At 34.2% G+C, this 15,969-nt stretch overlaps 2 protein-coding genes across 2 annotated transcripts; one reads left to right on the top strand and one right to left on the bottom strand.

Annotated features, from left to right (window-relative positions):
- The first annotated feature begins 7,429 nt into the window (after positions 1-7,429).
- Positions 7,430-9,531, top strand: LOC133328636 (putative Dol-P-Glc:Glc(2)Man(9)GlcNAc(2)-PP-Dol alpha-1,2-glucosyltransferase). Its single transcript, XM_061537180.1, has 5 exons — positions 7,430-7,585; positions 7,642-7,966; positions 8,028-8,170; positions 8,731-8,907; positions 8,972-9,531. The coding sequence occupies exons 1-5, from the start codon at positions 7,430-7,432 to the stop codon at positions 9,521-9,523; spliced, it is 1,353 nt and encodes a 450-aa protein (XP_061393164.1). The 3' UTR covers positions 9,524-9,531.
- A 2,021-nt stretch (positions 9,532-11,552) lies between these two features.
- LOC133328643 (uncharacterized) lies at positions 11,553-13,608 on the bottom strand. Its single transcript, XM_061537186.1, has 4 exons — positions 12,956-13,608; positions 12,310-12,898; positions 11,892-12,163; positions 11,553-11,829 (listed from the first exon to the last, which is right to left on the bottom strand). The coding sequence occupies exons 1-4, from the start codon at positions 13,606-13,608 to the stop codon at positions 11,553-11,555; spliced, it is 1,791 nt and encodes a 596-aa protein (XP_061393170.1).
- Positions 13,609-15,969: the final 2,361 nt, after the last annotated feature.

The following is a 15,969-nucleotide window of genomic DNA, read 5'->3' as shown; positions in this document are numbered from 1 at the left end:
TTTGTATTAGTTTTTAAGTTTATATTTTTTCGATTTTATATCTAAATCTTTTGTATTTAAATATTTTATATACTATATGTATTTTGTATATAATTTGTAATATTAATTTTAATTCTTAAATTTCGACAACGACGACATGCAGAGCTTCACAGTTTGCCACCGTTAAATTGCGTCACACGACCACAAATGATCGTTCGGCTCCCATGATTTACAGATGTGTAAATAAATAAGGAAAATCTTCACACATACATATATATTTTTAGTTTTCTAAAATATATATTATTAATAATAATAAAAAATATTATTAAAAATATCCTTTTTTTGATTTTGTGAATCGATTGTCAATGTTTTTAGAAATTCGGAAATAATTATAGTTTTTAAGACAAATTTTTAAAATTAAAACAAAAAACATTATTGTTTTCAGCATGTTTTTAAAACATCGTTATGATTATTATTATATACATATATGGAAAAATAATAAAAAAATGTTTTTTCTTAGAAAAAAATAACAGATGTTTTTTATTAAAAAGGTGTAGTCAGTAGACCTTTTAATAAATATCCCATTTTGTGAGTCCAATTTTATACATAAATACTGAATGTACTGGTTTTTACTATTCAGTGGTCCATAGTGAAATTTTATGTAGAATATTTTTTTCTTTTATAGCAATTACCTAAGGTGAGTTTTAATCGGTGATTTTGCCTTCGTTCGAAAATAACCTCAAAAAATCTAATAATTCTTATTTATCTAATCAAATTTTTGAGTTCAATTTTCGTACATATATATTATATATTCCGATATCGTTTAGTAGGTGACCTATCGTGAAATTTGATGAAGAATTTTTCTTACTTTAGTACCAGCCCTCTATAGTCAACCGTAATGGGAGATTTTGTCTTTTATCGAAAATAACCTAAAAAAATGATTATAGTTGGTTTTTAGTGCTATAGACAATTTTGAAATTAAGATTTTTGTATCAAAATATTGCATATACATAATTCTTCAGTTAGGTGACCCATAGTGAAATTTGATGAAGAATTTTTCTTTCTTTAATACTACTTTTCTAAAGTGAGCAACAAAGGCAGATTCTAGGTTAAATTCGAAATACACTACAATAATCCGTAAAAATTCACTTAAGCTTTTCTCAGTTATATAGCCTATTTTGTGAATCAAATTTTATACATAAATATTGAGTGTACGGATTTTTACTCTTCAGTGAACCATAGTGAAATTTAGTGTAGAATATTTTTTCCTTTTATACCAATTACCTAGGGTGAATTTTAATGGGTGATTTTGCCTTCAATCGAAAATAACCTCAAAAAATCTAATAACTCCCATTTATCTAATCAAATTTGTGAGTGAAATTTTCGTACATATATATTATATTTAGTCGGTGACCCATAGTGAAATTTGACGAAGCATTTTTCTTACTTTAGAATCACCCCCACTAAAGTCAACCGTAATGGGAGATTTTGCCTTTTTTCGAAAATAACCCAAAAAATGGTTATAGTTGTTTTTTCTATTGCCATAGACAATTTTGAAAATCTAATTTTTGTAAGTAAATATTGCATATACATAATTCTTCGCTTAGGTGACCCATAGTGAAATTTGATGAAGAATTTTTCCTTTCTTTAATACCACCTCTCTAATGGGAACAACAAAGGGAGATTTTAGGTTAGATTCGAAATACACTACAGTAACGCGTATAAAATTCATTTAAACTTTTCTCAGATATAAGTCCTATTTTTGAGTCAAATTTTACAGATAAATACTTATTGTACAGATTTTTATTGTTCCCTGACCCTTAGTGAAATTTGATGTAGAATATTTGTTCCTCTTATACCATTTACCTAGGGTGACTTCTAATGGGTGATTTTGCCCTCAATCGAAAACAACCTCAAAAAAAATTAATTATTCACTTTTATCTTTATATAGCCCATTTTGTGAGTCAAATTTTATACATAAATACTGAATGTACGGCTTTTTACTCTTCACTGACCCATAGTGAAATTTGGTGTAGAACATTTTTTCCTTTTATACCAATTACCTAGGATTAACTTTAATGGCAAAATCACCTTCGATCGAAAATAACCTCAAAAAATTTAATAATTTTTTTTTAATCTTTATATAGCCCATTTTGTGAGTCAAATTTTATACGTAAATACTGAAGGTACGGATTTTTACTCTTCAGCGGTCCATAGTGAAATTTGCTTTAGAGTATTTGTTTCTTGTATATCAATTACCTAGGGGGATCTCTGATGGGTGATTTTGTCCTTAATCGAAAATAACATAAAAAAAATAATAACTCTGATTTATCTACTTACATATATATTATATATTCCGATTTCTTATAGTCGCTGGTCCATAGTGAAATTTAGTGCAGAATATTCCTACTTGAAGACCAGTCTAACAAAAAAAAATCGAAAATGGGGCAGGAACATATATTGAGCCTACATCAAAACATGGATCTTCTTTTGTTGGAGTGTATAAAAATGAACTAATTAATTTAAAAGAAAATCATATATTTTATTTGAAAATAGTCCATATATAAAAAATTAATAAAAAGAAACAAAACATAAATTCGAATTTTAACACATGCTATATATAAGAAATTATATATCATAGGAATTAATGAATTGGGCTTGTATTATTAAATGAAATAATAAAATAAATATATTCTTACAGGAAACAAAAATAAAAACGAAATTAAAAACACATAACCTCAAAATAATTCTAACGGTTATTTAAAAACATATATAAGAAATACATAAAATAATACGACTTTTTAAAATAAAATAACTTGTGTTCTCTAATAAAAAAAATAAAATACGACATTTTTTAATTCAAATTATTTCATTAAATTGAAAAAAGAAAAAAAAACTTTTTTAAATACTGTTTTGAATACTCCTTACTGAATTGACCATCGATGCCATTTCATGTTGAAATCTGTTGAATAATTTTTCAGCAGACTTAGTTTTTTTTAAATATCATTTTCGTTTCCAGATCGTAGTGTACACCACTCGGGTTGAGTTTGGGATATATAAACAACTCCATCGCTGTTAACAATGTAATCGGGAACAAAAATTCGACGACAGGTGGAATTTAAATTCTCTTCCTCGTTTTTAGAAGTAGTTGAAGTTGATTTAAAAAGATTTTGAGACTGTGTCATAGCATCCTTTGTACCAGCAAAGGGCGTGTCCTCATTCCATTGTGTTTGAGTAGATTTGGAATCTGTAATTATAGGATTTTGTTGTTGCTGAGTCGTTTGGATTTTTACCGCAACCTCAGTGCTCGAACTTTCAGTTTGGGTAGACTGCGGATTTTTTGGCAAATTATTTTTAACAGTTGTTGCATTTTTTTGATGTTGCTGGACATTATCTGCGTGTTGAGAAGTCGAATTATTGGAAAAATTGTTATCGGTTTTTATTGGATTTTGTGTGGATTGCTTTGGAGTAGCTATAGTGGAACACATCTGATTGTTTGACAAATTGGAATCGTTGTTAACCGATTTTTGCTGGGGCTGAGGTATCGCCCTTTCGGTTGCTGTTGAACAAGAAGGATTCGCATTTACAGACACATTAGCATTCGGATTGTTTGTCAATATGGAAATGGAAACATTTTGTTCCATGGGGTTGGTAACATTTTGTTCCATTACGTTAGTTCTTAAAACAGCTGTGGAAGTAACCAATCCTTCTTGAGAACTTGTTATGGATTGATTTTGTTGCACAAATTGGGCGTGAGGATGATGATGATGATGATGATGTATAGTAGTAGTTTCAGTTCTTGTAATCGATGTTGTTGTGGTAACATAATTTGTTGGCATATAAGTCGGATAATTCCACATACCATAGTGAGGAAATGGCTGTGGATGTTGTTGTGGAATTCCATTGGAAACCGGGTAAGAATAATATCCTTGTGGTGCATAATACTGGTAACTGTTTACCGGGGAAACGAACTGACAGGGAGTTTCCATTAACGTCATAGGTGCTTGAACGACATTTTGTTGATTTGCTGGTGATCCGAAATTTGTCGGATAAGTTATTTGTTGTTGTTGTATTTGCCTTTTTTCTTTTTCTTCTTTCAATTGTTTCAATTCATTTTCGAGCACTTTTATATACTGTCCTTGGAGATTTCGCAACTTCCTTTCCAGTCGATTTATATAGCGACGACGACGAGATGGTTGTAATCTTTTGACGTGACCATCACCATCATATTGATAAGAGCTGGAGTAATAGATATTAGTTATTTGGAATACCTGAAATGGAAAATAAAACGGAGTTAGTGGTTGACCTTGTATTTCTAGGTAAATTCAAATGACGGGACTCCATCCGAATTTTTTTACATGTTACAATAATAAGCTTGTGTATTTCCGGATCTTAAGAAGTCCACAATACTAAGAGAATCCCTAAACGCAGCTTGCTTCTATTTTTGTTCGTAGGAGGAAAGAATAAACCCTAACCTCACTTTTAGTATCATTGATGAAAGGCTTCATTGGAAGTGGAAAGTAAATTATCAAACATAGGAACATAATTCTTGGCATAGGAACATAACGCAAAGATAATAATTTCATCACACTGCCGCTGCTTATATACTGGGCACAAAGATACCTAACCTCAACATAAGAATTATTTTATTTATAACGAATACGATAAATAATAGAAATTATAATTATTTAATAATCCATATAATTTAATAGCATACCATTTTGGTCCAGATCCCGAGACGATTGTATTTTTTTTTCAAAACTTCAACGAATGAAAAACGAAATTTTCAAAATAGACGCCTAGAGTGAAGTTTGGACATGATCGAATTTAAAAACGTTCCAATTGCAATGAAGAATGTATCAAAGGGAGATTGCTGGATAAAAATGAGTCGAAAATAAAATGGATAACGGATTTGTATAGAAAAAGAAATGGCAGAGTGGAAAATCGGCGTATAATAGTTGTGTTCGTTTCGTGAAAAATATATATATGTACAATTGAAGACTTAAGTCGAACAGGTCAAACAGAAAACCCCATTCGATTGGAAAATTAGCCCGGGAACTTCAAATTATATAAGAGAAATATTTGAGAAGGAATATCAAAACAGGGACCCATATTGAAAATTAACAAGGAATGCCAAAATGCAGCCACTTCGATAGGAAAATGGGCCTAGCATCATTAAAATATCCCTAGAATGGGTAAAGACCTATTTATTGGGGGCTATTTCAAACGATGGACCCATTTCCCCTTAAAATTATAATGAAGTTCCACTGTATTCATATTTCCTTGCAGTATTGACGCCGTTGTTATTTTGCTTGACAACGGCGTCAATCGTGCACGCAGTGTTATCAATCCACTTTGCATGCCAGTAAGGAATAAGAAGAAGAAACCGATAAGGTAAGACAATAGTTAAATTCTACCGAGAAAATGGAAGAAAATGCCCTTATAAATTAAATAAATCGGCTTAAGTCTAGTTTAGGGGCTCCACCCGGATCGCTTTGAAATTTTTACCGTAAGTAGTCCTCGTTGTGCTGATTACAGTCATATATATTTTATGTGGGGGAAATGCATACTTCCCGAGATATGGGCCTTGAAAGTTTGGAATATACCTTGGTTAAAACGGCCGTTTTACTAATGCCACCAAAGCAATATGGGTATCATTTTAAAGGGATTGAATAGTGCTTTAAAAATAAATATAGTATATCATTGTAAATTGTATAATATTAACTAAAATTGAAAGAAAAAACATTTGGATTGCGTAGCCATGTATGCGCCTGTCCATAGGTGAAAGTCTTACAGTACGTTTACATTTAACCGGATTTCGTTAACCCAGTGGGTTTCAATTGTCAATTCCTTTGCATATATGTCAAATAAATCCTCATAAAGTAGGTTAACACGGTAAAAAGTTCTAATGTATATGCCGTTTTAAGCCCCGGCCGAAGGCAGGCTACTTAAAAAACCTTGAATTTGATTTGAAAATTGCTCTTAAAAAAGGCTTTGGATTGCGTAGCCATGTATGCGTCTGTCCATAGGTGAAAGTCTTAAGCCCCGGCCGAAGGCCGGCTACTTAAAAAAACTTGAATTTGATTTGAAAATTGCTCTTAAAAAAGGATTTGGATTGCGTAGTCATGTACGCGTCTGTCCATAGGTGAAAGTCTTAAGCCCCGGCGGAAGGCCGGCTACTTAAAAAACCTTGAATTTGATTTGAAAATTGCTTTTAAAAAAGGATTTGGATTGCGTAGCCATGAGTGCGCCTGTCCATAGGTGAAAGTCTTAAGACCCGGCCGAAGGCCGGCTACTTAAAAAAAACCTAAATTTGATTTGGAAATTGCTCTTAAAAAAGGATTTGGATTGCGTAGCCATGTATGCGTCTGTCCATAGGTGAAACCTTGAATTTGATTTGAAAATTGCTTTTAAAAGAGGATTTGGATTGCGTAGCCATGAGTGCGCCTGTCCTTAGGTGAAAGTTTTAAGCTCCGGCCGAAAGGCCGGCTACTTAAAAAAACCTAAATTTGATTTGGAAATTGCTCTTAAAAAAGAATTTGGATTGCGTAGCCATGTATGCGTCTGTCCATAGGTGAAAGTCTTAAGCCCCGGCCGAAGGCCGGCTTCTTAAAAAACCTTAAATTTGATTTGAAAATTGCTCTTAAAAAAGGATTTGGATTGCGTAGCCATGTATGCGCATTCGTTGTAAGCTTTAAAATGATACCCATATTGCCTATGTGGCATTACTAAAACGGCCGTTTTAATCAAGATATGCTCCGAAATTTCAAGGCCCATATCTCGGGAAGTATGCATTTCCCCCACATAAAATATATATCACTCTAATCAGCTCAACGAGGACTACTTACGGTAAAAATTTCAAAGCGATCCGAGTGGAGCCCCTAAACTAGACTTGTTCCAATAAATCACTTAAAAATGTTTTAAGCAAATAATTTAAATTGTTATTACCAAATTAAATAAGAAATTAAACTGTTCTAAAAATAGAACAAGGTGGTTTTAGCTTTTTTGTTTACAACCGGCTGGTAATTGTTTTGTTTTCTCACTTGTGTTATCAATCCACATTGCATGCCAGTAAGGAATAAGAAGAGACAAATAAGGCAAGGAAAATTTTTAACTCTACCTAGAAAATTGAAGAAAATGACGTTATAAATTAAATAAAACACTAAAAAGGTTTTAAAAACAATAATTTAAAATGTTTTTTAAAAATTAAGAGACATTTAAGTGTTCTAAAAATAGAACAAGGTGGTTTTTGTTTTCAACCGGCCGGTAATTGTTTTGTTTGCTCAGTTGCTCTCTCTCTCTCTCTCTCTCTCTGAGCTCTCTTCAGCTGTTGTGTTTTGACAATTTGGCAGAATTAATCAAGAAAATCGATGCCTTCCTTCTAGGCTGCAGTTGCAAAAAGGATACTAGGACATTGTGAGACAACTGGAAAAGAGGAGACGTGGCAAACATGAAAACCTATTTGCTGCCCGTATTACTGGTGCTGGTCTTTGCGGCCTATTCCCTGCCCTTGTTTCTTCGGGTATATAGCACCACACAAATGGTAATCGATGAAGAATTCCATCTGCGGCAGGGTATACGCTATTGTCAGAAGCAATTTAAGGAGGTATGTAAATGAAACACAATTATTGTTGGGGAAGTAATAGTATTTCTCTCTTCCAGTGGGATCCCAAAATTACCACCTTCCCCGGCCTGTATTTCTTTGCATTGCTACTAATACCCTTGGAATTTTGTGAGGTATTGGGTTTACGTTTGATATCATTGGTCGCGGCAGCTGTTAATGTGGTCCTGCTGTATTATATACGCCGCAAAAGTTTGGGTAATGCCCATTCAACGTTGGCCGCTTTGGAAGCGCTGACCATAGGCAGTTTACCACCTCTATATTTCTTTAGTCATTTGTACTATTCGGATACGTTGTCGCTGACCATGGTATTGCTGATGTATGCATTTTGGCAAAAGGGTAGTCATTTACAGGCATCTGTATATGGTAGGTGATTTGGAAATAGATTTTAATATTCGTGGAATTAATTTGTGTTTTTCCTATTTAGCTGCTGCCAGTGTCTTAATGCGTCAAACCAATGTCGTTTGGGTTGCCATGGCTTTTGGTACAACGGCTTTGGATTTGGTCACAGTGAAATATGCCGAGCTGAAGGGCATTAAACCAAATGATGTTAAAATCTATCAACCAAAGGTAAGGTCCTATGATATAGAAAAATTAAATTAAAAATTAAAATGATATAAGTAGGAGATATCTGTTTTTTATCAATTAGAAAATAGATAAGACTCTCGGTCAGCTGCCATGGAGTAAATGTCCTCGATGACATTAAAAAATGGGAACATCTCTAAAGTCAGCTCCCAGCCGCTTTTCCCAACCTATTTTTTATAATTTGTTATTTTCGAAGTATAAAATTCCTAATGCCAGAAAATGTCAGTGTGGCTCCAGACTTTGGTAATAGAATGTACTAACCCCCCTTCGGTATTTTTAACTGAAGTGGCAATCCGCTCCCATAAAGATTAGGAGAACAGACAATTTTCACTATAAGTCCTTCTTGAAATATATGGAACTTTGCCACCTGGATCCATCGAAATTCTTATTTCGAATTTTGATTCTTCATTGGAAGGGATTTTAACTGTTTTCCTTACAGCATGGAATATGTGATCCCTTCAGGATTTTTTTTATTTTATTAATATTTAATTTTTTATTTTATACTTTTTTTTATTATTTTATTAATACCTTCCATTCTATTCCAGGTTATTTTCGACATTTTAAAACGTTTCGAACTGGTGATGAAATGTCTTTGGTACATTATTACCCAAGGATGTTTCTATTTAATTATAATACTGCCATTTATGGGTTTTGTCTATCTCAACGGTTCCATAGTGTTGGGAGACAAGAGGGCCCATGAAGCTAGCATTCATTTGCCACAGGTAATACCAGAACCCAAAAAATATTTTTACTTAAAATTCTAACATTTCTTTATTTCCTTTCCAGCTCTTCTACTTCAGCATTTTCTGTTGTTTCTTCGGCATCTCAAATATTATCAATAGATTCCGCGCGACAATGCAAGCCATATGGCAATATAAAAGTGAAATGATTATGTTAACCATTGTGTTCCTAATGATAGTACGTTTCAATACTTTGGTACATCCATATCTGTTGGCCGATAATCGTCATTATATATTTTATATATGGCAAAGACTATACGGTCGTTATTGGTGGTTTAAATATTGTATGTGCCCCGTATATTCGATTGCGCTGATGTTCGTCCATCAGGGCATCAAACATTTACGTTTTAATTTACAATTTATGTTTTGGTTAGCTACTGCCATAGTTTTGTGTTTCCAACGTTTGTTGGAATTACGTTATTTCATAATACCATTTGTTTTGTTCCGATTAAATACCCGTCCCAATTTGAAATCGAGTCGTGCCCATTGGATTGAATTGAGTTTCAATGTCCTATTGAATGCCATAACATTTTATATTTTCTTTACCAAAGAAATTAAATGGGATAATTATAAGGAACCACAAAGGCTTATATGGTAGAATAACAGCAGGAGCAGCAGCACAATATATTTTGACTTAATTTAAAACACTTGACATTATTTATTAAAAGATTTTATTTATTTAAAGCGAAAGAAACGAAGGGGAATATGGAAAGCTAAAATGAAATAAAAAGAAAAAACAACGCAATTTGGAAAGCAAAAGGGGAAATGAAAACAAAAAATTTGGAAACCAAAGGTAAAATGAAGTAAAAAGAAAAAACAAAAATGAAAGAAGATTATCCGGAAGATGTACTCCAATATCACCCACAAGAAAACATAACAAAAAAAAAATTGCCTTGAGGAAGGATATGTTTAGAGAGAGGTGTAAGCAAAGGTAAAATGAAAGGGAAGGAGATTGGAAATCAAAGGTAAAATTAAATAAAAAGAAAAATATAGAAATTAATTATTATTTTGCAGGATAACACCTACCGCATTCACAAAATGTAAAATGAAATAAAAAGAAACATCAATTTGAAATCAAAAGTAAAATGAAATATAAAGAAAAAATGTGGAATACAGTAAACACTCCCCCCAGGCGAAAGGTCACGGTTTCTAGAAAGGCACAGCAACTCCAATGACCTCTAGCATTTCCATGACAGAGGTGTCTACGATCCGAAACGACCCGAGTAATTGTGTAAAAGTAATAGGGCACAAAAACAACAGCAACTTCTTTTATATGTGTATGAATCGTATTCACACGGATGCAGTTGAGGAAGCAATTTGAGTATATCGTGTGAATACAATCCTCGGTGATCACTCGCCTACGATAGATGCAGAAGAGCAGCAGCTACCTTGACAAACCAGAGTGGTCTTGGCACAATTAACATCAGGATGGTGTAGCCTTTTTGGACTTGGAGTTAGAAGCAGAAGAAGTACACAGCAGTACAAGCTGCTGCAGCAACAACCTCCTGTGTATATGTGAGATGATAAACGTCTACATAGCTGATCTTGTATGTTTCTTCTTTCTGAGAAATGTGAAAAAACCCCTCCTTTTCGGCGGCTGAAATGAAGCTCCCACAGCCTTTTCAAATAGTCTGCGTAAGCCACTGCTCTTCGCTGTAAGATGAGAAGTAGAAAAAAAGGACCTCAAGTCACCAGGCAGCATTAGGGGCCCAGACAGCATAACTTGTTGACCTCTTAAAGAAATAGTCTATCGTTCAGTTATGCGATGCCAGTATGTTTTGAGAATGTACGTGAGACGCAGTGGAAGAATATTCAGACCAGCCAGAATGCTGGGTGTCTTCTCACGATAACAGTGGATAATCTGCATGTTATGACAGGTTTTGTCGTTTTGGACATTTCTGACCAAATTTTGACCTTTTCGGCCTATTTTCAAGCAAATATTTTAGGAGAATTCCGCTTGATTTTTCCAACGTTGGTCCGAAAATCTGATTTTGGTGCTCTTTTACGTACATATTGGTCCGAAAATATTTTTTCGAACTGTCCAGACAATTCAGGAGAGATATGTATGATCCCGAGAGTGAGGTCCAACAATTCAAGCGTGTATATCAGACCTGTCTGATAGGCCTGTATATCAACTGGCCTATCAGGTAGGTCTGATATAGATGGATTATAGTAGAGTAATACCATATTAATGTTATTCTCGGGTACCAATAGCATAGCAGCAGATGAGAAGCATTTGGTATTTTGAAGCTTCTAGCCACATTTCCCAACCAAAGTGGCTGCTATCTGGCTTTTCCTTTTCTCAAAGGATAGACTGAGGCATACACCTAATGAAAATTAATTTCTAATAAAAATTCAATAGATTTGGATGAATATAATATCCATATTATACATTTTAATACCCAAAAATTCGCAACTACAATCTACATAGGGTATATAAAATATAGTTCAACTAAGAAGCGGCAACTAACAATGTTGCAAGGTAGGCTAATTGATTTTTTTGTTTGCTCTGCGACAAATCACATTTTGTTTGCCAAATCGCAATTCAATTGATAGGTAATTGAATATTTATTTTTTTCACTATCCATTATTCATTTGACGATGATGGTTTAATAAGTCATCGGAGATTAAATTAATTCTTCTTCCAATACAACCGGAAATCGATTTCCATTGTAATAGGTATTCATCCTTCTACCCAAACGATGTATAATCTTTATTATTATTTCGAAACAAAAAACAATTACGGCTAGCAGGACACCATAACCGAACATGGCCAATGCATAACGACATTCGGTAAGACCAATCGATACAAACCCTCCAACACCACCTTCACATTTCGGCTTTTGTGGGAACCACTTCAATTCTTCTCGATTCATGAGGCCCACCTCACGCTGCCAACGTAATCTGGGGGGAGGAAATAAACAAATGCTTAAAAATTAAAAATATATATGAAATTTTTGACCTACTGCCTTCGAAACAGTTCCTTGTATGGAAAATTTTTCCTTGTCGGTACTGCAATCATGGGCAGCTGAAATGGTTCCAATTCCTTGAGACCACATTTCTCTGGCTCACTAAAAGTATCGCTAATAATTTGATAACCAGCCTGCAGTTCCACCTGATAGGCAAAAAGGCCGGTGCGCATTTTTTCCATACCAATCATGGGACGCATATAGATGCTGTCGCCTTTGGGTGCGATTTTCTTGTGATACAATAGATTAGTGACGGGATCCGTGGATTCCTGGGAAATTAGAAAAAATTATTTTCAATTATTTCTCCAGATCTCCTTGATATAACATCCACCATAATTCCAAATTTTGGTATCTTTCTTTTTGGTTTTTCATGGTGGAGATCCGACACGGGGGAACCTCTTTTCTTCATACTTACATTAAAGTATATCTTATTATACACCGTATCCTGCACTCCAATCTCCAATGGCGATTGACTTAAATCCTTTAAATTATGTATAGCCTCCGATGGACTCTGCAATAGCGCCACAATATTTGCGGAAAATGAGGTGAACAAAAACAACGTTGCCACAAATGTTGTAAAAATAATTATCCGACCCGAACGATTGGCAAATGAAAAATAAAATCCCTGCTGACACATAGCACCCCACACAAAAACGACACCATCCCAAAAATCCATATCATGATCGTGTGGTGAAAACCACAACTCCAAGGTGAATACAAAAATGGTAAAGAAAATCAATATGAGGATCGATATCCAGACATCACTTTCAAAGGGCATTGCGAAAATATTTGCCACGGCCGACAATGGTGGTTGGCGGAACATAACCCCAGCTCGTATGCGAAAGGTTTCGGCAACAAAATCGCACAAGGCAATGCGATCCAAGCGCATAAAAATAGCCATTTGTCCAAAATCCAATTCGTAACGCTGCAGACGGCCCATGAAACCATCGAAGGAACCATTCGGCTGATGCCAGCCATAATTATCCATTTGATGGGTGTTGAATCTGGAAATTGAAGTGTATACATTTTTATATTTTTAATAAAAATCGGGTTCGGCCTACTTCATATTCAATTTGTTCGCCAATTCCAAGGTCAGGCGATTATTCACCTTCGATATGGTGTCAATGTGACGCAACGACAAATCATTGATATTGGTAAACATATCAGGAAATGCAATAACCAATCCGGTTTTAAATGTAATACCCTCCAAGTTTTCACGATACGAAATCGGAGAGCGGTATTTTTGTAGGCTCTTTATCATATCCTTGATTTCCGTAAAATTGCCAATAATCTCACGGGCCTTTAGCTCCTTCTGCTCGGCTATTTTATAGACATCAATTAGAGAGTATGTTCGATCTTCATTTTGTAGTAACACCTTCACCTCACTATCGGGTGGTAGAAATATATCTCGGGCCTCCAGACTATCTAAATCTCCAATATCCTTTGCAATTAATAACCAAAATCGATTTGTGGTAAAATAATTTTGTTCCGATGCAGAACACCAACTCAAGACATTTAGGGCACATGGTGTATTGAGATTCGGCACAATTATACCTGTCTTATGGGCAATTGTTTCCATTTTAAGATTTAAAGGTCTTCGTCCAATGCTATCGTTACGTTGAAAGGTGAGAGGAGGACCGAACACAGGTGCGGTTGGTGGCTTCTTTAAATAATCAATACCAGAGTATAGGCGAACGGGCATATTTTCCTTCATTAGATAGGGGAGGAATATTTTGGGATCCAATTCAGCAAAACCTTAACGGGAAAAGAGATACAATTTTTCAGGACAGTATAAATATGGAAATCGGAAAATTGGAATATCAAACGTAAAATGAAATAAAAAGAAAAAAATGTATTGTGCAGAATAAATACTGGAGTCGTAGAACAAACAAATAAAGACGTCGTTAAGTTCGGCCGGACCGAACTTTATAATCCCTCCACTATTTTGTAGCTAAAATACATGGAGACTTTTATGTGGAGGCTAGGTCGTGACAAATTGCTGCCAGATACAGATACTTAGATTGGGCTATGGGTATCCAAAATATCACGAGACCTCTGTGATATGTGAAAACATGGACTAATATTGAAAATGTTCTCTGAATAAGTTGTTTACCCTCTAATGTCCTGGAATGTGAAATAAATGTTATATTCGTAACCGACTTCTTACCACTCTCATTCCTTGGGCACTTAATAAAATTCAAGGTACGAACACCATTGTATTTAAAATATTCCAAAATTATTTTATGTATCTGCAATTGATCTGAGGAGGATTTCTGGCCCACCAAGGTCGCAACCGAGCAATATAAATATAATGCCAAAAATATTATGGAACACTTCATATTTTTTCCTTGATGTTATCCTTAAAACTGAATTAAAATATTTGACTCCGGTAACAAGGTGCGGAATGGTTTTATATCACTATAAAAATTTCAATATCTTTCAAATTATTCAATATTCTTTCAAATTATATGTACAAACTTATTTTGTAATTATAATCAGTAAGCAAAGTAGTAAAGTCGGACTGGGCCGACTATATGATACCCTTCAACACTTGGGTATATTCTACATATGTATCCTTACAATTGTATGTCAATGTTCCCTCGCAGGAACATACTCATGTCCTACTACAACATATGATAAATTTCGTGCAAATCGAAGAATATATAGGGACATAGGTGCACCATTTACATTAAATCGGACGAAAATATATATGGGATCTATATCTAAATCTAAACCGATTTTCACGAAACTTAGTACACATCATTCTAGACTCAATTCAGTACGCTGTGCCAAATTTCGTGCAAATCGAAAGACATTTAGGGACTTTGGTGCACCATTTACGTTAAATCGGACGAAAGTATATATGGAGCTATATCTAAATCTGAACCGATTTTCACGAAACTTAGCACACATCATTCTAGACTCAATCCAATACGCTATGCCAAATTTCGTGCAAATCGAAGAATATATAAGGACTTTGCTGCACCATTTACATTAAATCGAACGAAAATATATATGGGAGGTATATCTAAATCTGAACCGATTTTCAGGAAACTTAACACACATCACTCTAGACTCAATTCAGCACGCTATACCAAATTTCGTGCAAATCGAAGAATATATTAGGGACTTTGGTGCGCCATTTATATTAAATCGGATGAAAATAGATATTGGAAGCTATATCTAAATTTGAATCGATTTTCACGAAACTTAACACACATCATTCTAGGCTTAATTCAGTACACGGTGCCAAATTTCGTACAAATCGAAAGATATTTAGGGTCTTTGGGAGCTATATCTGAATCTGAACCGATTTTTCCCAATTTCAATAGGGTTCGCTCTTGTGTCTACCTCGTTTCCTTTTGCTTGTTACAAACATATGCACAAAGACATAATACCCTGTACCACAGTGTGGTGCTGGGTATAAAACGGAAGTGATATGCTTCGTCCAATCTGCTGCAATTTATTTGAGGTAATTATGGAATTATTGCACGCAATTGGCGAAGGTGTGGAGCTGTGGTCATTATTTTAAATTAAGTAATTTTCTTTTGGAAAACATATCAAGATGAACAAATAAAAAACTTAAAAAAATGTTTCTGTGAAATATCACAAAAATTCTAGAAAATTACCCACTGTGATATATCACTGAAAAAAATCTGGAAAATTCTCCACTGTGATATAAAACAGGAAAATTTTTCTATGAAATTCACAGAAAATTATTCACTGTCATATATCACAGAAAAAAAAATTCTAGAAAATTATTCCCTGTAAAATTCCCCACTGTGATATATCACAGGAAAAATTTTCTAGAAAATTCCCCACTGTGATATATCACAGGAAAAATTTTCTAAGAAAATTCCCCACTGTGATATATCACAGGAAAAATTTTCTAAGAAAATTCCCCACTGTGATCACGGGAAATATTTTCTAAGAAAATTCCCCACTGTGATATATCACAGGAAAAATTTTCTAAGAAAATTCCCCACTGTGATGTATCACAGATACAAATTTCTAGAAATTTCACAGAGAAAAAATTAGAAAATGTTCCAACTGTGATATATCACAGGAAATTTTT

This window comes from Musca vetustissima, unplaced genomic scaffold (assembly GCF_032173495.1).
Source record: "Musca vetustissima isolate MV318-11 ecotype Yass unplaced genomic scaffold, APGP_CSIRO_Mvet_v1 utg1071, whole genome shotgun sequence".
NCBI classification, from domain to species: Eukaryota; Metazoa; Arthropoda; class Insecta; order Diptera; family Muscidae; genus Musca; species Musca vetustissima.
Note: the sequence above shows the minus strand (reverse complement) of the source record. Positions and strands in the feature narration are given on the sequence as shown.

What these genes read in the sequence shown, in the direction of transcription:
- LOC133328636 (XM_061537180.1), top strand. Translation starts at nt 7,430, where the DNA reads ATGAAAACCTATTTGCTGCCCGTATTACTGGTGCTGGTCTTTGCGGCC. An exon ending in TTTACAGGCATCTGTATATG is followed by an intron (nt 7,967 to 8,027) that starts GTAGGTGATTTG and finishes TTTCCTATTTAG; the next exon opens with CTGCTGCCAGTGTCTTAATG. An exon ending in TTAAAATCTATCAACCAAAG is followed by an intron (nt 8,171 to 8,730) that starts GTAAGGTCCTAT and finishes ATTCTATTCCAG; the next exon opens with GTTATTTTCGACATTTTAAA.
- LOC133328643 (XM_061537186.1), bottom strand. Translation starts at nt 13,608, where the DNA reads ATGAAGGAAAATATGCCCGTTCGCCTATACTCTGGTATTGATTATTTA. An exon ending in GCGAACAAATTGAATATGAA is followed by an intron (nt 12,899 to 12,955) that starts GTAGGCCGAACC and finishes TTCAATTTCCAG; the next exon opens with ATTCAACACCCATCAAATGG. An exon ending in AAGGAACTGTTTCGAAGGCA is followed by an intron (nt 11,830 to 11,891) that starts GTAGGTCAAAAA and finishes TCCTCCCCCCAG; the next exon opens with ATTACGTTGGCAGCGTGAGG.